Genomic DNA, 20,125 nt, shown 5'->3' with positions numbered 1-20,125 from the left:
AAGTCACCTCCCTGCACAGGAAGAGCATACAGAAAGGATCCCATCTCCCTGGTCCAAAAACCCATCAGATGTTTTGGCTATTTTTTTTTAAGTTTGTAAACAATAATCAAGGAAAATATTGAAAGAAAGTGGAGAGATTTACATAGATATTTACACATACTAGACATCTAGCAAATCACCAAACGGATTACCTGGAAAAGTTCTACACAATTCTTCAAGACAGATACAAAACTAGAAGGGGCAGCATTTACCCATTGGCACACCTAAGGTGCCAAAGGATGGTCAACAGTTCCCTCTGTGGGTGGCACGGGGGTACTGGAACCCAGGGTTAGAGGCACACAACCCAATGCATTCTATTGCATTTACCCCGTTCAGATAGAGAAGTTATCCTGAGGTAGATTTGTATAGATCCCATAGCTATTTAAAAAACAAACTTCCTTTTTTTTCCCCCTCAAAAGGGCCATCACCACTTCACCATACTCACTACTGCAGCAGGGCAGAAAGCCAGCATGAGAACTTCCCTCCACCCAGCAAGCCTAGCTACAGGCAACATTGGAGACTGTGGTATCTCATATGCGTGGCTCTTGTGTGTACCAGGGTTATAAATAACAGTGTGTGTTAAGGAGCCTTGTGAGACTAACTGTTCATTATCACAATAAATATCTGACTTGCTAAAGGCAGGCAAGTACGTTTTCTGACCAGCCCAGTCACATTTCACAATGATTTAGCAGGGCAGTGTGTTACAAGCACAACGCTTCCTAGCCCCACTTTTTCATTTGGGCCATGATTCATCTCCCGTAGAAGGGAAGGTTTGCCATCAACTTAAATGGGAGCTGGATCTGCTCTGAGAGGTGAACATTTCACTCCAACTGTTTTAAGCGCTCCTGCTTTCCAAATTCATATCCCAGCGGCAGAGGGAAGCCTTGGAGGGGGAAAATCTTAAGCAGTGCCTCTGATTCCCCCTAATCTCCACCTGGTGCCTGTTTGAAAGATGAGAGATCTCTCTTTCTCAACATTTCCTGCCCTGATCTAAATCTATTCTATTACTACCTAAAACTTATAGTGGAAACTGTACACACATTCTGAAACATACCACCATGTCAGCATTATCCTGTACCGGGGAGGGCCAGGCCCTGTGGCTGAGTGTAACAGCTCCTGGCTCGAGGACAGGACTCCATAGTCCCACCCAGCAGTTGCTGGCTAGCATTTGAGGAAAGTGGAAAGGGGAGAAGCAGGGGTGCCAGGCAAGAGAAAAGGGGAGCAATCGTATCTGAATCTGCTACAAATTTGGATTATAGGGCTGGCTTTGGGAACTCTTGCAGCATACATTACGTGCCCAGCTCCATTCACATCCCCCATGGAGGTGCTGGAGTCAAAGCACATTACACTAGGTAGAGATGGTTGGACCAGAAGGGCTTCCTCTTGTGGAGAGTTATTATTGTAACATTTATTCTTATTACATTGCATGTTTCCTAGAAATGCAAACAGTCCAGGTGGGGGTAAGGAGGCAAGAACCTCACAGCCATGCAGAGAAAAAGGAGTTTTTAAAAGAAAGTATTTATGTTATAGCTCTTTTAGGACCTTAATATATGCACTGAAAGGCTTTTGCTCTCTCAGAGAGAGGAATAACCAGATGCAAGGGCAGCAAGCTTCCTTATGCCTCCAATCCCCCAACTCCCAGGGCTGGAGTGACATCCAGTCAGTCATTGCCCCCTATTTCTGATGTGAAGTCGGGCACTGAGCTAGGTCACTGGGGATCTATACAGGAGGAAGTCACCAGCAGAACAATTAGTGATAGTAGTCATCAAAAATTGGATTGGGGCAAAAACTAGGGAGACAGGAATGTTTCCAGCCAGTGAGCGGAATTGAGAATGGACAGGAGTGGGGAGAGGAGATGGGAACATGGCTAGGCTGGGAGGGAATTTGGAGTTCAGTACCAAAATACAGATACAGGCTGCTGTACCCTCCTCTGCAACATTGACTGACTTCTCTTTAACCACCTGTGGACACAAAGTCCCAAATTCCATGTAAATATAGAGAGAGGGAGAAGAGAATCTATTAAAAATACAGTTTTAAAAATAATCAGTCCACATGACGAACATCCAGCGAGGTAGACCTACAGTTTAAAATACAACCTTTGTTCTATCTTTGTGCTGTTAAAAAACGAAAAAACAAAATTCCACTCCGTCCAGCACTGGAGCTGCAGAGGCTGTTCATCCCTGAGATTGCTCAAATACCTGAGAATAAGTTGCAGTAGTTATGTCCTCTCTCTCTCTCTTTAAGATTAAAATATATAAAAATACAAAAAAAAATATTTATATTAAAAAAAAAAACAAAGACGACAAACAAACCCAAAGATACGTCATACGCGCACATCCTAGTGCAGGTTTCACATCACATCAGCTTCAGCATGGATGGGGTGCAGAGGTGGGGGGGGCCTTGCATTGAAAGGGCAGCTTTCCACGGGAACAAATAAATAAAGGCAGAATAGAGGGGTGGGGGAAGGCAAAGTGGGGAGAGAAGGCAGCAGTTTTTAACTGACAGAAGGTCACCCTGTTCCTACAGGAAAGGAAAGGACCGAGCCTGCAGCCCTTATGCTCTAAAAAGGGCATTACAGATGCATATGGACTGGAGGATTGGGCCCTAATAAAGAGAGGAACAGAAGCAAATTGTATACAATATAGGTCTGATTCAAAGTCCATTGAAGTCAATGGGAAGACTCCCATTTTTTCACTCTGCTCTAGATCGGCCCCTATAGGCACAGGGCGACATTAAATATATTCCACTGTTGGTGCTCTCTGCTGTAACGGCTTTAAAAACAGTGTGTGCGTGGGGGAGGAAATATGGCTTCTTCCTCTGTCGGACCCTGAATTGCAGCCCCTAGGCAGCGAGGACCCACCATGATCGATTCCAAGACACGTGCTTCCGTGTCTCCTGTCACTGAGGCAATGCCGCCGCTCGCGTGCCAGCCTGCATGCTGACAGACAGCAAGTGGCAGATTCTGGCAGGGCTGGAAGACCACCTCCCCCAAATTTTGCATCTGCCCCATTTGTTACAGTTTTGGTGTCGCCATGGTTTCCTTCCAACTAGGCCACGAGTTGCTTTGATATGTCTCTTGCTAATATAGCCAGACATTTAAAAAAAAATCAGCATTACATTACAATGGCTCAAGAAACCCTGAATCTAGTTAAATGCTGGGAGCCGAGGTCCGAGCTCACTGACATCATTTTAGAAGGCCCAGGATTGGCCTCTAGAAAAAGGCCTTTTCATGCTAACTTCTATCAACTCCTTCCCCTCCCCCACAAACTGGGAGAGGAGAGGCATATAGATGAAATCTGGGTGGCTCTGAAACGAAGGGCCTTCAGAGGGGAGCAGGTCCCAGCAAGGCTACAAACCCCTCAGTCCAGCCTGGAAAACCTTAAATAAAGTAAGAGGCTCTTCCCAATTATTTCAGGGCCAGCTAACACTTAATCAAGAGAGGTGTGCTGTTCCACCATTCCTCTGCAGGGGGCGTGTTGTTCCACCATTCCCCTGCGGGTCTCAAAAACACCGGACAGTGGATATTCCTGGGCAAGCAGCAATCCTGGGCGAGATCCATTTGGCTCGCCTGTGTCTAGAAAGAACAGATTGCTCACTAGTTTCTAGCTCGCCATGGAGAACTGGTCTCTGTTCTCCTGCTAGGATGGAGGCACTGGTCCTGCTCCACCCAAAATGACCCCAGGGGTTCACAAACACTACTGGGAGTTTGTTTAAAAATGTAAAAATCACCGAACACAGAGACAGAAACTAGAGCAGCACGTGACTTTTGGTTGGAGGAAGTGGTTAGGTACAGGGTTACGGGGCTGCTCCTTCTCCCACTTTTGGAGCTGGGCATCTGGACAGAGGGGTAACCGGGTTCTTCCCACTCAAAGTGGGTGTAGGGAGGATGAGATCTGTGCTGGGATTTTGTAACCAACATACAACCATCCCAGTCCCTCTGTCCGGATACCAGCGCTATAGCCTGGCAGGTTGTATCCTATAGTTTGAGCTGCCACCCTCCCTCCCATCCCTTCTTTATACCAACCCCCCTACATCATGACGGCAGAAACTGCTCGCTGCTCCCCCTTTGCTGACCGATCCCTTGCTGAAGCCTTTTGATCCTGATGGAAATCTCCCCCCCCATCCCCCAATCCCCCACCATCATTCTCTGGTTTCAGGAAGAAGGGATGAGCTGTGCATTTCTTCTTCCTCCCGGAAGTAGGTGGGCTTTCCCTGAGAGCTGGGTGATTGCTGTGCTTTGATGGGGCAGTTGGCAACCATGTGGGTGATGCTTTGGCAGAAGTGGCATTTCTTTGGCTGCGGCGGCAGCTTGCATTCTTTGGCATGATGGTCCAGCCCACCACAGTTGTAGCATCTAGGAAGAGGAAGGGGAGAGAAGTTAGTGTGTCAGGGTATGGTCATTCCGGCTGCCAGTGCTGCTTAAAGCTTTCCCAGTTGCCTCACCTTGTTATGCCCTGAGCATAAGCTGCAGCACATGGGACCCCCGTGGGTGGGGAGAACCAGGTGGTTTCCCAGCCCTGACTGGTGTCCCCATGACGGCAGTAATCAATGTATGGAGATGTTGTGGTCATCAGACTGGGACAGAACTCACATCCTCCTGCTCCAAAAGTGGAGGAAAATCTCTATAGAGTCTGTGAGAGACAGCTGACTAGTCCGGATTCCATCCAGGAGAGTTAATGGGGGCGGGGGTTTTCTAAGTGATTGCCCACCTGCAGAAAATGGCTACGTCACTGGGGGGAGGGGGGAAGAAACCAGGGGTCCAGTTTGGGGGATTGCCCCCCCCAAGCAGAGGTGGGGCATGTGGGCACAGTGTTTCATGCTGCTGGGCCCCCCCATTTCTACAAGTGCTCACTGAAGCTGAACACTGCCTCCTGGGTCCTAGTGCCAGTCGTTCTCCCCGTCTGTGTGCTGGGAGCCTTCCTGTTTTTTGTGTAAAGGGGTGTGGGGGAAATGAGGGAAGGGGAGGTGAGGGAGTGGGGAGGGGGGAAGAGGCAATGCGGAAGGAAGGGAGTATATAGGAGTGAGGGGACAGAGATGAAGAAGAAGAGGATGGGGGAATTACAGGGGGAAGCGGGAACCTGGCATGTGGAGTCCCCTTGGCAGCAGCTGGGGCTCCCCCGTTAAGCAGGCCCATCGAACCCTCACCCTGACAAGCCCAACCCCCCTACATCTGGACCCCTCCAATGAGTCCCGTAAACACAGACCCCCATCCCACTGATCCCCAAGCAGCTGCACCTAGACCCCCACCCGATCAATCCCACTCCCCCAGAACCCGGAGCCCCCCACACCCAGACCCCTCCTGCCGATATGGTCCACTGAAATCATAAAAAGATACTAATCAAATTCTGCCAAGCCTACTTTCAGTGTATTTTTCTGACTTTTGTCCACATTTTCATTTTAAGTCCTGCATCTCTATGATCAAATTACCGAAGCCGAGAAAAAAAATCACAACAAAACCAAACCAAAAAAAGACCCCAAATGGATTTAAATCTCCTTGCAGAAGCCACTCATCAGAAATGGATGGCTGCAAACAGGCTGTGCTTTTCACAGCCTGTGAAAGAGACTTCACACCACCACCAGGGGGCAGCACTTTCAAGCAGGCGTGCTGATGCCAGCTTAGGATGTAAGGGAAGTCCCTGAAGAACCCCCTTGCAGACTCAGGGTGGGAGGGGAACCTCGCCTCTGGGCTGCAAAGCTGCTGTGGGAGACTTCGCTCGGCTGACTGGCCATTTCCTGAGCAGTCATGGATCTCACAACGCTGGGCTTTTACGAGAGAAAATTACCCCTTCCCTCCCCCAATTTGCTGTGTGGCTACAGCTCCATCCTGAACACATGCAAACAGAAAGGGAGCATTGGTCCATACCATTCAGCCCTGGGTGTTTTTGACCTCTGGCCTTTCACTTCTGGTTTTCTGCCCTCTCCCAGAAATCTGCATCTGACACTCATTAAAAACTGAAGGAAGCCTCTTTCAGGGGAAGGCCGCTGCCCCTCCTACCCCCAGGAGCCCTGTGGCAGGAACCCTCCTGTTCCCAGTGGCGCTGTGATATTCAGCCTCATGCCTTCCCAGCTGTGTCCCAAAGGCCCAGCAGCCAGATGGGGTCTCCCCAGCCCAGTTCCTTTTTTTTAATCAGCCCCTTTAATATCAGTAACCCTCAGCTCCACTAACAGTTCTGTGTTTGTCCTGCAGAGCTCCCCCGCAGAGTCACAGACGACACACATAAGAGGTGTCTGTCCACTGGGGCCTCATGTAGAAGCTACACCGGTGGTCTCTGCTGGTTGCCACCAGTATAGAACCGGGGTTACCTTGGTGACCTCCTCAAAAGCAGAGTGGCAACGACCTGCCCTTCTCCAACAGGGAAATTTCCTTGCAGAAGTGGATGCCTTTGGGTCTTGGATAAACTGCAGAATCTTAGCCCGGGCCCCAAAGGAGGCAGAAGATTCTGGGGCATGTTTGGAAATGAAGAGGTGCCAAGTGACCAGACACAGAACAAGTGTTTCAGAGGATGGAATGATACAAACAGGGGTGGGTGGACGGCAGATGGGTGGGGATGGTGTTACCACATCAGAACATAGTCCACAAACCAGTCTTGACTATGTGTCTCCTACCACCCTGCCCTCTGCCATGAAGCTCTCTCTCCTCCATATGGCTCAGGTCAGGTGCTAGGCTGATCACAAAGCCCTTGGAGATCAGGTGCTGCTGTCTGATCACTGTGCATCCCTTGCCCTGCTGCCCTTACCTGTCTCCTTTCGATCTGCGTTTCTGGAGGTTCTTCCCCTTTGGTCTCCTCTCGCTCCCAATGCAGAACACGCCTCCTGGGCCAGTCACTCGGATGGACTCCAAGCCTTTGGATGACTTCTTGAAGGTGAACTCGACTGCCTCGCCTTCTTTTAGGCTGCGGAATCCCTCCATGTGAAGCTTGCTCTAGGAGGCCAGAGAAGGGAAAAAAGGGTTAGACATTGTGAGAAGACCCAGTTTCCTGTGGCATGGCGAGAAAAGAACCACATTCCCCAGGTTGCAGTCCCATTGGAACAAGGGCGTTCTCTTTCCACCGTGGAGCTTGACAAAGGATGGACAGACACAAGGATGCCCGAGTGCTTACTTCCCCAGAGACACTTCTGGAAGATACGCTGACCTGAAAGGGTTGCTTCATAGACCAGTGGCTCTCAACCTTTCCAGACTACTGTACTCTTTTCAGAGTCTCATTTGTCTTGTGTACCCCCAAGTTTAATTACAACTAAAAAATTACTTGCTTACAAAGTCAGACATAAAAATACAAACCTGTCACAGCACATTACTGAAAAAAAATCATTGACTCATTTTTACCATATAATCATAAAATAAATCTATTAGAATATTAATATTGTACTTACATTTCAGTGTATACTCCATAGAGCACTATAAAGAAGTCATTGTCTGTATGAAAGTTTAGCCTGCACTGACATCGCTAGTGCTTTTTATGTAGCCTGTTGTAAAACTAGGCAAAGATCTAGATGAGTCGATGTACCCCCTGGTTCAGAACCAGGGCTGTCAAGCGATCAAAAAAATAATCGTGATTAATTGCACTGTTAAACAATAATAGATTACTATTTATTTAAAGATTTTTGGATGTTTTCTACAATTCAAATATATTCATTTCAATTACAAACACAGAGTGCAAAGTGTACAGTGCTGGCTTTATGTTTATTTTTTTATTACAAATATTTGCTCTGTAAATACAAAAGAAATCGTATATTTCAATTCACCTCATACAAGAACTGTAGTGCAATCTCTATCGTGAAAGTTGACTTTGGAAATGTAGAATTATATACACCCCCCACCCCGCACTGAAAAATAAAACAATGTAAAACTTTAGGGCCTACATGTCCAATTAGTCCTACTTCTTGTTTAATCAATCGCTGAGACAAACAGGTTTGTTTTTATTTGAAGGAGATAACACTGCCTGCTTCTAGTTCACAACGTCACCCAAAAGCGAGAAAAGGCATTTGCATGGCACTGCTGTAGCCAGGGCTGGTGCTACTGTTTAGGCAGTCTAGGCAATTGCCTAGGGCGCCACGATTATTTGGGGGGCGGCATTTTGCCGGGGGGGCGGCAGGCAGCTCTGGTGGAGCTGCCGCAGGCGTGCCTGCGGACAGTCGGCTGCTCACGCAGCTCCGGTGGACCGCCCGCAGGCATGACTGCGGCAGCTCCACCGGAGCCACGGACCAACGGACCCTCCACAGGAATGACTGCAGCAGCTCCACTGGAGCCACGGGATCAGCGCGGGGGGCAGCAAAATGGCCGTGCGCCTAGGGCACAAGAAACCCAAGCGCCGGTCCTGGTTGTAGCCAGCATTGCAAGGTATTTACATGCCAGATATGCTAGAGGTTCATATGTGCATGGGCAGCGGGTATAATAGGCCCATGGCCGCTGGACTTCTGGTTGCAGGGTTTGGGAGGGCATGGGCAGAAGGGGCACAGCTGGGGACTAACCTCCTCAGAGTGGGGCTCCACTCGCCACCCATGCATATGTCCCTTGATGCTTCAAACCCCATCCCAGAGGGCATGCATCCATGCTGATGACTGGTTCTGCTCGATAATGATCCAAACCAGTGTGGACCGACGCATATTCATTTTCATCATCAGAGTCAGATGCCACCAGCAGAAGGTTGATTTTATTTTTTGGTGGTTTGGGTTCTGTAGTTTCTGCATCAGAGTGTTGCTCTTTTAAGACTTCTGAAAGCATGCTCCACACCTCATCCCCCTCAGATTTTGGAGGGCACTTTAGGGTCTTAAATCTTGGGTTGAGTGCTGTAGCTATCTTTAGAAATTTCACATGGGTATCTTCTTTGCATTTTGTCAGATTTGCAGTGAAAGTATTCTTAAAATGAACAACATATGCTGGGTCATCATCTGAGACTTCTATAACATAAAATATATGGCAGAATGCAGGTAAAACAGAGCAGGGGACATATAATTCTCCCCTAAGGAGTTCAGTCACAAATTTAATTAACTAATGCATTATTTTTTTTAACAAGGTCTATCAGCATGGAAGCACGTCCTTAGGAACAACGGCGGAAGCTTGAAGAGGCATATGACTCTTTAGCACATTTGGCATGTAAATATCTTGTGACACCAGCTACAATAGCACTCTGCAAATGCCTATTCTTACTTTCAGGTGACTCTGTAAATAAGAAGCAGGCAGTGGTATCTCCAGTAAATGTAAACAAACTTGTTTCTCTTAGTGAGTGGCTGAACAAGAAGTAGGACTGAGTGGACTTGTAGGCGCTAAAGTTTTACATTGTTTTGTTTTTGAATGCAGTTATGTAACCAAACAATATTTGTAAGTAGCACTTATGAAAGATTGCATTACAGTACTTGTATGAGGTGAATTGAAAAATACTCTTGTTTATCATTTTTACAGTGCAAATATTTGTAATCAAAATAAAGTGATCACTGTACACTTTGTATTTGGTGTTGCAACTGAAATTGATATATTTGAAAATGGAGAAAAACATCCAGAAATATTTAGTAAATTTCAATTGTTTTTCAGTGCGATAAATCACAATTATTTTTTGAGATAATCGCCTGAGTTAACTGTGATTAATCGACAGCCCTATTAAGAACCACTGTCATAGACAGCTAAGAACACACAGTTCATCAGATGGTGAGTTTATGCTCCAATATGTCTGTTAGTCTATAAGGTACCACAGGATTCTTTGCTGCTTTTACAGATCCAGACTAACACGGCTACCCCTCTGATACTTAAGAACACACAGTTCGTTGGATGGCTCCCCCTGCTGGCAGTCTCAAGTCAATAGGTCAGGTAGACTGAACAGCTTTTACTCCCAGAGGGGGTCCCTTTAGGATCCAAACTGAGACACAGACATTGTGACGGGAGACCAGCACTGCCCAGTCTATACCTGTTCTTGGGTTTTAGTTTCCGCAGCTCTCTGTTTAATAACCTGGAGCCTTTGATGAATGTAGATACACACAGAGCCACAGAGGAGATCCATACCAAAGACAAGATTTTGGCAACAAATCTATCGTGCCATGAAAGTGATTACAGACCCCTTCCCCCAGACCCTTGCTTGATTTCACCTGCTGCTTTCCATCTGGGGAATTAAGGTTGCAATCCTGAAAGCTTCCAAGGGCCCCAGATGTCAGCTAGAATCATGGGTTTCCAGCAGCTTCCAGGATCAGACCCTCCATTGTAAAACAGAGTCTTGCAGCGAACTGCCCAATTGCAGGTTTCGAAGGAGTGAACTTGCTAATGTTTCCACGAGCAGTTTCTCAGCAGAAAGGAGCAATAAAAGGAAACTTTCCCTGGGGCTGTTTTCCAATATGACATGACAGAGATGATGCAAAAGGAATTTTATTTATGAATTCAGCTTGTCCCAGTTCTGCGATCCTTTTCATCCACGCGTTTTACAGAAAGATGCTCCACTGGAGTGAGATTGCTGGCCAGGAGCACAGCTGAACCCAAATTATACATGTCATTTTCACCACAGTTCTGTAGTCAGTGAAACAAGTAGCCCACAATAAATACACAACTGTTAGGATGAGGATGGTCTATGCTAGTTGATAATCTCTGCTATCAGTCAGACAAGACTGGTTTCATTGTCAGCTCAGTGAAACCAAATTCAAGAATCTGATAGACTTAAATTTCAGCTGTTCACATAATGGTGAAGAAAACCATTAATGGTAAGAAAATAATTCATCCTACTAGGTTTCATCCATTCTAGGAAGCAAGATCATGAGGCGTTCTAGTGGAAGGAATTCAGGCATTTGTACTGCTTTCACTACTATAATATCTGAGTCCCTTGGACAAGCCTGACACCCTCAGCCATACCCCCGCCCCCCCCTCCAGCTGGTCCATGCCAGAGGGGCCACCAGATGATGCAAGGCTATTGATACCAGTCAGTATGGGCAAAGGAGATATTTACCAGCTCATATGGAAATGTCTGCTTTTGGGAAGGGGGAAGGGTGAGTAAAGAGTTAATTTGCAATTTGTTTGGAGGAAGTGTGTGTGTGTGTGTGTGTGTGGGGGGGGGGTTAAAATAACCTTCCCAGCATTTTAGCAACTCCACCTATCCTGCAACAGCCCTGTGGCTGTTAAATGTCCAAGCTGAAATTAAATGTCCAAGCTGAAATTAAATGTCCAAGCTGAAATTTTTTTATTGAAAACTACCTTGTCATTATGAAAATAATGCATACTATGTCCAAGCTGAAATTAAATGTCCAAGCTGAAATTTTTTTTATTGTAAACTACCTTGTAATTATGAAAATAATGCATACTAAAATGTCCAAGCTGAAATTAAATGTCCAAGCTGAAATTTTTTTTATTGAAAACTACCTTGTAATTATGAAAATAATGCATACTAAAATGAGAATGCAAGGTAAAACAGGGAAAAAATAAAAGATGCTACACTTGATTAAGTCCTCATGAATTTAATTAAAGTACTGTTTTTATATTCCTAACAAAAAAAAAACAAAAAAACAAAAACAGCCCTGTGGCTGGCAATCCCCAAGCCCTGCTCAGGCAGTTCCCCTCTCCCTCCAGCAGCCTTGCTCTCAGCTCCCTGCCCATCTGGTCCTCACGCTGCTCTTGCTGCTCTTTGCGATCAGGATTTAAATGAATGGAGCATTCCCACCATTCATGTGTTACTCAGTAACCCAGGTCATGTGATCTCCCACAGCCCATTCTTTGCAGATGGTAGGAAAATGCCCCACATTTAGACTTACACACACCCTAAGGGAAGGGAATTCACATCTTTTCCTCTCCCTCTCCTCACAGGGAAACACCGCACCCTCCCAGCCATCCCCCAACTCTCTCTGCACACAACGGCAAGGACTTGAATGTAGAAAAAAATACTAAAATCAGGAAGAAGAGAGATTTTTTAAAGATAGATCTTTACTGCTATTCAGGCCAGGATGAGAGGGTTTGTGGGGGGCAATGGGAAAGGGAAGGTGGGGGGTGGACAAAACTGAAGGAAGGACCCTCCAAGTTCGAAGGAAAATTTACTCTTTTCTTCTGGGCTTTTTATCTCCCCAACCCCAGCCCTGCCACTCCTTCCACAAGGGTTTTTCCCATCTTGCCTGCCCTCCAGACTCCCCTGCCACTGCACCATTCCAGGGCTGACTCTGGGAAACCCTCATGGCAATAAACAAGGCCCTATACATGAACAGACCCATCCTCACGGCCACAGAAACAGGCTTTAGGAGGGAAAGAGAACCACTTGTGGCCTCAGGCTGGCTCACCAGGACAGGAATTCAAAGCAGCCTGTGTGTTGGGGCAAGGGGTTTCAAAAGTGGGTGAGGTCCCCTTTAAATGGAACAAAGGTATCTCGTCAGATCCAATTCATGGCGTCACCATCTTAAAGAGGTGATCAGGGACCAGAACTGCAAGCCACTCAGGTCACTTGTTACTCCAGGAAGGGGCGCACAGTTTGCTGATCCCAGCCAGCATCTGTACGCTTAATGCTTAGCTGGAAAAGGAAATTAACGTCCCTCCCTGGTGGCACTGAGCGAACCCCAAGTCAGCTTTCCCTGCAGCATAAAGAAGCTTCCAAGCTGCACTCGTACAGACCCAGAGTCCACAGTAAAGTAAAATTCCCTCCCACAAACTTGCAACACTTTTTATATTGGGGAACTGAACCCCCGCTTACCCCTGTCCACACCCCCAGCCATCCCCTAGAGCTGGGGCTGAAAGCAGGGCCATGGCTCGGGGAGAGTGAGGGAATGTGGGCAGGGATAAGGGGGCTGAGGCTGGAGCCACAGCTGGGGTGGGCACGGGGCCAGTAGCTAGGACCGGAGCCCATAGCCAGGATCCCACATGCGGGACCAGCAGCTGGAGCCCCACGTAAAACCTGGGGGTGCTGCAGCACCCCCTGCAACCCTCATTCCCATGCTTATGCATCCAGCTCCTTCTGAGCATACTGCTCACTGAGCCTGGCTTGGAAGACTTGTGACCCTCACCTCATGGTGTCAGGAGCTGGAGCTCTCACATTCCCTCCCTATGCTGCCAGCTCCAGGCTGCTGAGGAAGAGGAGTGCAGGCTGCTATGGGCAGATTGTGCCTTGCCTTCATGGCAGGGCTCAAAGCAGCTCATTTAAGCCTGACAGGGTTTCATTTTCCCCCTGCCAGGCAACCCTCCTCCCCCTTCTTAAAATGCCTCCTCACAAGGCCCCGCCTTTTCCCTTTGGATGAACAGGGAGCAGCTTCTCAGAGCACAGACTCAAACAAGATGATGAATCAGCAAGACTTCACTTCAGGGCATTCTTAGGGCCAAGAAGGTGCCTAGCGAGTAACCTGCCAGTCCAAACAATCATTCACGCCTCCCGCCTGTGCAGTGGGCCTCTCACAGAGAATCACCTCCACAAGGTTAAAGATCATTCTAGATTCCACCTCCTTCTTTGTGAGACTTGGGATGTTCCCCCCAGACTCTAATTAGGGCAATTGCATCCTGCCTTCCTAAATTCCTCTTGAAGCATCATTGAGGAAATGATGCCCTTCACTTCCTGCCCCAAAATGCATGTGCCCCTGGTGAACGGATGCCGTGTTTCACTTGAGAAGTGGATGTGTTTCAGTAATAGGCAAAGGTTCCCTTCGCCTATCAGGACCCTTTGAGATGAAAGCTGATGCAAATACAAGATCTTTATCATTAGATGTTTATATGAATAGGAGCAGCAGCTGTGTTTACGCTGGCAAAGACAAAAATCCTCAGGACTCTGAATCTTCATGCTTCTGGGCAGAAACTGATCAACAGCTGGGGTCAGGAAGGAACTTCACGACACAGCGAGTTGCATTGTTTATTTGTGTGCACTGCCCTGTTCTTTGGATGCCTTCCACCTGAAGGCATCAAAGTCCATCATAATTATCAATTTTGGCATCATAGCACCCTTTGGAGCTGGGTTTTATCCCCTTTTTACAGGTGGGGAAACTGAGGCAGAGAGGCAAAGTAACTTGCACAAGGCTACACAGCAAGGACTGGCAGAGCTGGGAGCCCAGGTCTCCCCACAACTTGCTGCATTGCAGATCCTTCAGCTAGACCTTTAGAAAACCAGCTGCTCTGTCTCCATCACTTTTCTTGTAACGAGGGCTTGCCTCTGTGTCCTTGGGCACAATGGCTCTCCTCTGCTGTGTTGTACTGGGCACTGCCCTCCACGTCCCAGAGACGGCTGCATTTCACCAGCACGGAGCGGGTGCAGAACGAGGAGGAAGAGCCACCCAAAACATGACATAGCCCTGTTTATTTTCCAGGAGAGCTACAGATAAACCCCCAACAAAAGGCAAAGGAAACCCCTCTCCCTGGGGAGGGGACAGAAACAACAGGGCAGGCGGGCATGGACTCACCCTCTCCACTCCCTCCCCGCTTGGGCCTTTTGAAGTGAGCTGCTGAGAAGCTGGTGGTCCTCAGAGCATCCTCCCCTCCCCCCTTCCCAAAACACACACATTGTTCAAATTCCTCCCTTATCAGATAGGTAATCAAAGTGAAGCCCATTGAATTAGCTGCATACCTCCTGCATCTGAAAGGAAGGGGCCCAAAGCCCCCTCCTCCTCCTCTCAGCCTGTCCCACACCACACACAAAGCAGGAACATTCCCAGGCCTCGTCCACTCCCCCCCCCACCCCCAAAAACAGGGTGGAGGGGGAGGAGTAGGAGCCTAGAGAGATACTGGAAGGGGGGAGGGGACGGGCTCTGCTTTTAGTCACCAAGGCTGGACCCAGAGAACAAAGAGCTGTCCCTGTCCACTGCTCCCGCTGGTCAAATTCCAGGAGTTCCAGGGTCTCCATGGGGGGAGGGAAGCTGAAGTGGACACTGAGAATCTGCAGGCTAAAGGCAGAGCTCTGTGTGTGCGAGCCTGAGCGAGCATGTGTGAGCGTGTGTGCAAGCGTCAGCTTGAGACCATGAGCCCTTCCACTTCCTCTCCAATAACCCCATATTCACTGCTCTCTCCTCCTTGCCGGCCCCCCACCTCTATCTGCCCCCCTCACCCCACCACATACACAGCCCAGCCCAGCCAGGAACGCTTTCACATTCGTAGATGATGCACTCGCTGGAACACTGGGCCTGTGCTATGAACTAGGACTGTACAGACAACTCTCTGCTCCCCTGGTTTTCCCAGCAGAGCCCCAGAGCCACAGCTGACAGACCCTACCCTTCCTCCCCATACCCCACAGCAGCCTCCTGTCCTGGGTCTTTTGGCAAATGGGTCACTAGGCAAACAAGGAACCCAAACAACACGGCTGCAGTATATCCTGCCAACAGCGAACCGGGTAGTTGCTCACTATGATGCCTGGGGCTAAGATTTCTTCTCCTACCCGTGATGTGCTCTGTTCTTTTTATTGGCCTGGTGTCTTCAGAAGGTCATACTGGAAAAAAGATAAGTAATGGGGCTCTCCCAAACTCCATCCACTCGTGAGGTCAAAATGAGAGGTCACGCTCAGATTGCCCAGTCTCCCTGCGGGCAACAGGGTAATACCCCAATCTCACACTACGCTTCATTCCGGAGTCAAATAGGGAACATTGACATTTAAAGAATCATTGTTACACTTCAGAGTCAAAATGCAATGCAGTTAATAGGGGCAGCAGCTAACGCGGCTCAAAGCTGTTCTTCCAGGTTCTTTGAAGACGCAGGTAGACGTCCCTGCATCGCTTTCCCAAAGCGCCATAAGGGTTAGAAAATTGGGGGTGGGGTGCTGTTTGTAATGACCACCAGGATTCAAGGGTTCAAGACACAGCTACCCGGATAGGGTATCAGCACCCTGATCTGGTGCAACTGGCCCAATCCAAAGCCTTGGTGCCTTCATATTGACTATTCTCCTCCTGGCTCTCCCTTCCTGGCTGACAGCATTCTCAGAGTGGCCTTTGCCCCACTCCTCCCTGTATCTGTTGGAGTCTTCTAAGCTTCTCTCCTCAGACTCCTCCCTCATCTGCTCCCACAGTTTCAGCCATCGCCTCAGTGCAGATAATTCCCAGATCTACCTGTCCTCCTTCCCCATCCAACTCCTTGCTAAGACATAGCTCTACCTAGGCGTCTGCTGCACTCACCCCCCATGGGATCTGAGAACCTTCTTGGGCAAGGTCACTGACATTTGGCCTTTCCTCACTATCCCACCTATCACATAGCCAATAACCTGCCCCCCCTTTCCCCTTAGCATCAAGGTCAAGCACTTTATCCTTATCTCTATATTTCCCCCCTCCCCTTACATCTGTCCTCATCCTCCCTCCTCTTGCTCCTCAAACACCTCCCAATCCTTTCCCTGTGCCTCCAGTTCTTGTCCACTCAGGACCTGCCCTCTCCCCCTTAACATGCCAGGAAACGGATTCTCCTTGTAATCATGGCACATGCTCCCTTTCCTGAGCAACATGAGAGGCCAGGCCAAGACGACCTTGTGCTCTGCAGGAGAGAGGACATGTCCTACTCATGTTTTGTAGAGTGCCGAGGACCGTTTCAGTGTTATACAAGTTAATAATTTCAACAGCTGACACCAAGTCATTTTAAAGTCCTTCTCTTTTGGGAAGGAATTTCTACAGGTCCTGCTCATGTCGACATGCTAAGACTGAACACCCATCTCTGCTTTTCCTCACTAACACCAGGAAGTTCCCTGTCCCTGAAGCTTCCTCACCTCCAAATGCCATCACCACCATTCTTCCAAGAAGAGATGAACTCTACTGGGAGGGAGGCCCTGCTACATGTCGACAAGTCACTCCACTCTGTGTAACTTCCAGTGCAGGAAGAAGATCACGCCCAGGTTTCCTACCATGGCAGAGCGAGAAACAGGTGGGCCACCAGAATTACCCAACAACGACTGCTTTAAAATAACAGTTCAGAGGCATGGTAGAATCACTCTTAAGGATGAGAAGAGAGAGCATCAGTGGAAGAGAACATTGCCCTGCTGTTTCACAAAGCACTGAGGTTCTCATCCAAGGAGGAGACCGTTTATCCTGTGACAATCCTCCATCACAATATTCACTGATTCACTCAGTGACTTGCATACAGATTACGGGAGGGAAAGTTACTCACTCGGCCACTGCAGAAGGCTGAATTCTGATGGAACCTGTTTGGAGAGAGAGCCACCTGAGTGCAGCTTTACAGAGAGAAAATGTTTGCACGAATTCAGAGCTGCCTAGAACAGCAGCAGGATGCTATCCTTAGGCCATGTCTACTTGGAACTTCATGGATGCAGCAGGGATAGAAATCAAATCCTTTTGCTCCAAAAGCACAGGCCACTGCCACTTGAGCTAAAAGGGGAATCTCCATTAACTATTAGGGTGCAGGGCCTATGACACATGGAATTGATCAGCTCTGAGTCCATCCAGGAGGACTCAGCAGCATGTGCAGCTTGTTACAATACAGAGTGAGAGCCTAAGAGGCACAGGCAAGTGAAGACAGGAGTTTCAGGGGAACCAGAGACACTCAGGGAGGCTGTTCTACACAGCAGGAGCATCTCCTCCAGGAGGGCGGGACTGCGTGGAGGAGTGGTCAGTGCTAGGATGAACAGGGAAGGGAAGGCAAAGAGGGCCCTGAGGCCATCAGGAGAAAAGGTCACTTCAGGTTTAAAAAGCCAAAGATGGCAAATTTTGAAGTGGATCCTGAAATGAACAGGGAATCAGTGCAACTATGTGGCTATCAAAGGGTTTAATAATCAGCTCAGTAGGAGTCCTCCCAACCCTCTGATGGGCATCATGGTGTTATACAAAGACGTATCACGGAATTAAAACTGATATTTTAACAGGGATTAAGGGGCTCAGTCAACTCTCCCCCTTGTCCCCCCCTTCACCCACCAACGCCCCCCCCAGCTGCATGGGAAGTCTGAGCGTTCCCTTACTATTGGATGCATTGGCTGGTGATCAAGAGCCCTCAACTCACAGAAGCACTTCATATTATGCTGGATCAGCACGCAGTGATAGGCCAGGGCCCCGTGGCGCTAGGTGCTGTACAAACGCAAAACAAAAAGACAGCCCCTGCCCTGAAGAGTTCACAGTCTAATCTACAAAAGCAGCTCTCTGCTCACTGTTGATTCCCAACTGGCCACTAAGGAGAGGTCATTTCCCCTCCATTAAAACCAAGGTGCTTTCTTCATTTAACAAACAAAACAAAAACTTTTAAAAATTACTTTAGAGAGTCCCGCTGCAGTGGAAACAAACAGCAGCCTGTGCTTCTTTGGCTGGGGGATCTCAGAGCACCTTACAAACACTAATCCTCACAGCATCCCTCAGAGGCAAGGTTTGTTCCCACTTCACAGATGAGATGCAGAAAGATAAGTGACTTGCCCCAGACTGCAGAGCATGGCAGTGGCAGAGGTGGCAATTTGACTCTGAAGTCCAGTCCAGTGCTCCAATCCAACCATTTATCATGAATTGACATGCATTCAAGAGGTGCCTTTTAATGCTAGAGGGTCATCTTTGTTCACGGCCTTACAGCAGTACAGTCATCCCCCAAGGGCACGGAGTCAACTCGACACAAGGAGACATTCTTGGGAGCACAGCGCTGAGAACCTTTCAGCTAATCAAGACATCATTAGCCCGGCCATTGTGGGGGCCTCGAGCAAAGAAGTCAATTGCATGACTTATCTACACAAGAAAATTGCATCAGTTCAACTTAAGATAGGCTAAACCCATGCAAAACCCGTTCTAGACACTTGGACCACATCTATATGTACAGCGCTGCATAGTGGTGAAGATGCTTTCCTATGTTAGCGGGAGAAGCTCTCCTGCCGAGATAGCGCTTCTGTCGGTGTAACTTATTAGGGGGTAGCAGTGTTAGTCTGTATCCAGTCTCTCCTGCTTCCCCTTCCTGCTAAGGTGGCGTACGGGGGCCGATTAGCGGATCGATTTATCGCATCCAGACGAGACATGATAAATCAATCCCCCATACATCGAACACTACCGGCCAATCCGGGGGTAGTAGAGATGTACCCTAATACTGCAAGGCAGGCATATATTAAACCATCTGACAGTCAAAGTGTAGGATTGGGAATCAGCCAGTGGGTCTCTGTTCTTGGCTTTCCACCGACTTGCTGCATGACACAGGGTCCTCAGTTTACCGATTGAAGATGATCCTTCCCTATTTCACATGGAAGAGTGCTTTGCAGAGGACTGACAGGCTTCGGGATTAAATGGGCCTGTGTAAATCCAAATTATAGATACAATCAACCCGTTAAAATCCTTAAATTAAAAAAAATAAATATGGAGCGAGCGAGAGCGCGCGCATGCACGCAAAGTGGGTCTCTATCTAGCACAGGTATGTCTAAGGCTACGTGAAAGCTTATGGCATGCAATTTTTTGATGCCATTTTGCTCCCGCCCCATTGGAAAATGCCAATTTCAGAACCTGGCCCATGGGAGAGGTTGGTTTTGGTGATTTTTTTCAACTCAAAAAAAGTTTTTGGAAAAAAACCCTGAAATTGTCAAAATGTTTTGCTTTGCCGTCGTCAGAATAAAAAAATCCAGTTTTCTGGTTCAAAAGAACTTTTCATTTCAAAATGAGCTAATTATAGAAAGAAAAAAAAAAGATCAAAATGTAAACAAAACATTTTGATTGACCCAACCTGAGGGATTTTTCCCCTAGATTTTTGGTTGGTGATAGTTTGCAATTGACTCTTTGGCCCCATTCAAGACATAAAAATTTTTGGAATCTTGAAAGTTTTCATGTAACAAGGAAAGTCCTTCCCTATCCTCAACTCTACATCAGCATTGTCCTCCTTCTGTCCCCCACCACAACTGGTGGTCATGTTCTGTCCAAATTTCTATCAAAAACTCTGCAGGGACCCATTCTTAATTGTCTATCAAGGGCCAAGCATTCTTACAGCGCTCTGTACACAGTGTCAATCATTTACTGAACACTCTTATGGGGACAGGAGGGAGAGAAATGAGCAGAGAACCTCTTGACGTAGCCCCTCTGTTCAATGGCCTACAGAACCAAGACAGCTTTGGTAAGCTCCACCGGCTTGGCCAGAATCCCAGAGCCTGGTCTCAGCCCTCCTTATTCCTTTTAAAACAGGGTTCCAGAATCAGTGTAGACAGGGTCCCACCACTGCCTCTGAGCCCCAGCTTGGAGCACAATGATGTGAGCTAGAGGCAGCATGCACAGTCCTGCAGATGGA

General features: G+C 48.0%; 1 protein-coding gene across 1 annotated transcript in view; it reads right to left on the bottom strand.

Annotated features, from left to right (window-relative positions):
* Nucleotides 1–4,179: 4,179 nt before the first annotated feature.
* LIN28A (lin-28 homolog A) overlaps nt 4,180–20,125 on the bottom strand; it is a 31,237-nt gene continuing 15,291 nt past the window's right edge. The window contains exons 3-4 of the mRNA XM_030539153.1: nt 6,777–6,961; nt 4,180–4,393 (exon numbers count right to left, since the gene is read on the bottom strand). Of these exons, the coding sequence (XP_030395013.1) occupies nt 4,180–4,393; nt 6,777–6,961 (399 nt within the window). The remainder of the gene's footprint in view (nt 4,394–6,776; nt 6,962–20,125) is intronic.

The sequence above is a fragment of the Gopherus evgoodei genome, chromosome 20 (assembly GCF_007399415.2).
Source record: "Gopherus evgoodei ecotype Sinaloan lineage chromosome 20, rGopEvg1_v1.p, whole genome shotgun sequence".
Classification (NCBI taxonomy): Eukaryota; Metazoa; Chordata; order Testudines; family Testudinidae; genus Gopherus; species Gopherus evgoodei.
The sequence above is the reverse complement of the archived record's forward strand: the minus strand, read 5'-3'. Positions and strand labels throughout refer to the sequence as shown.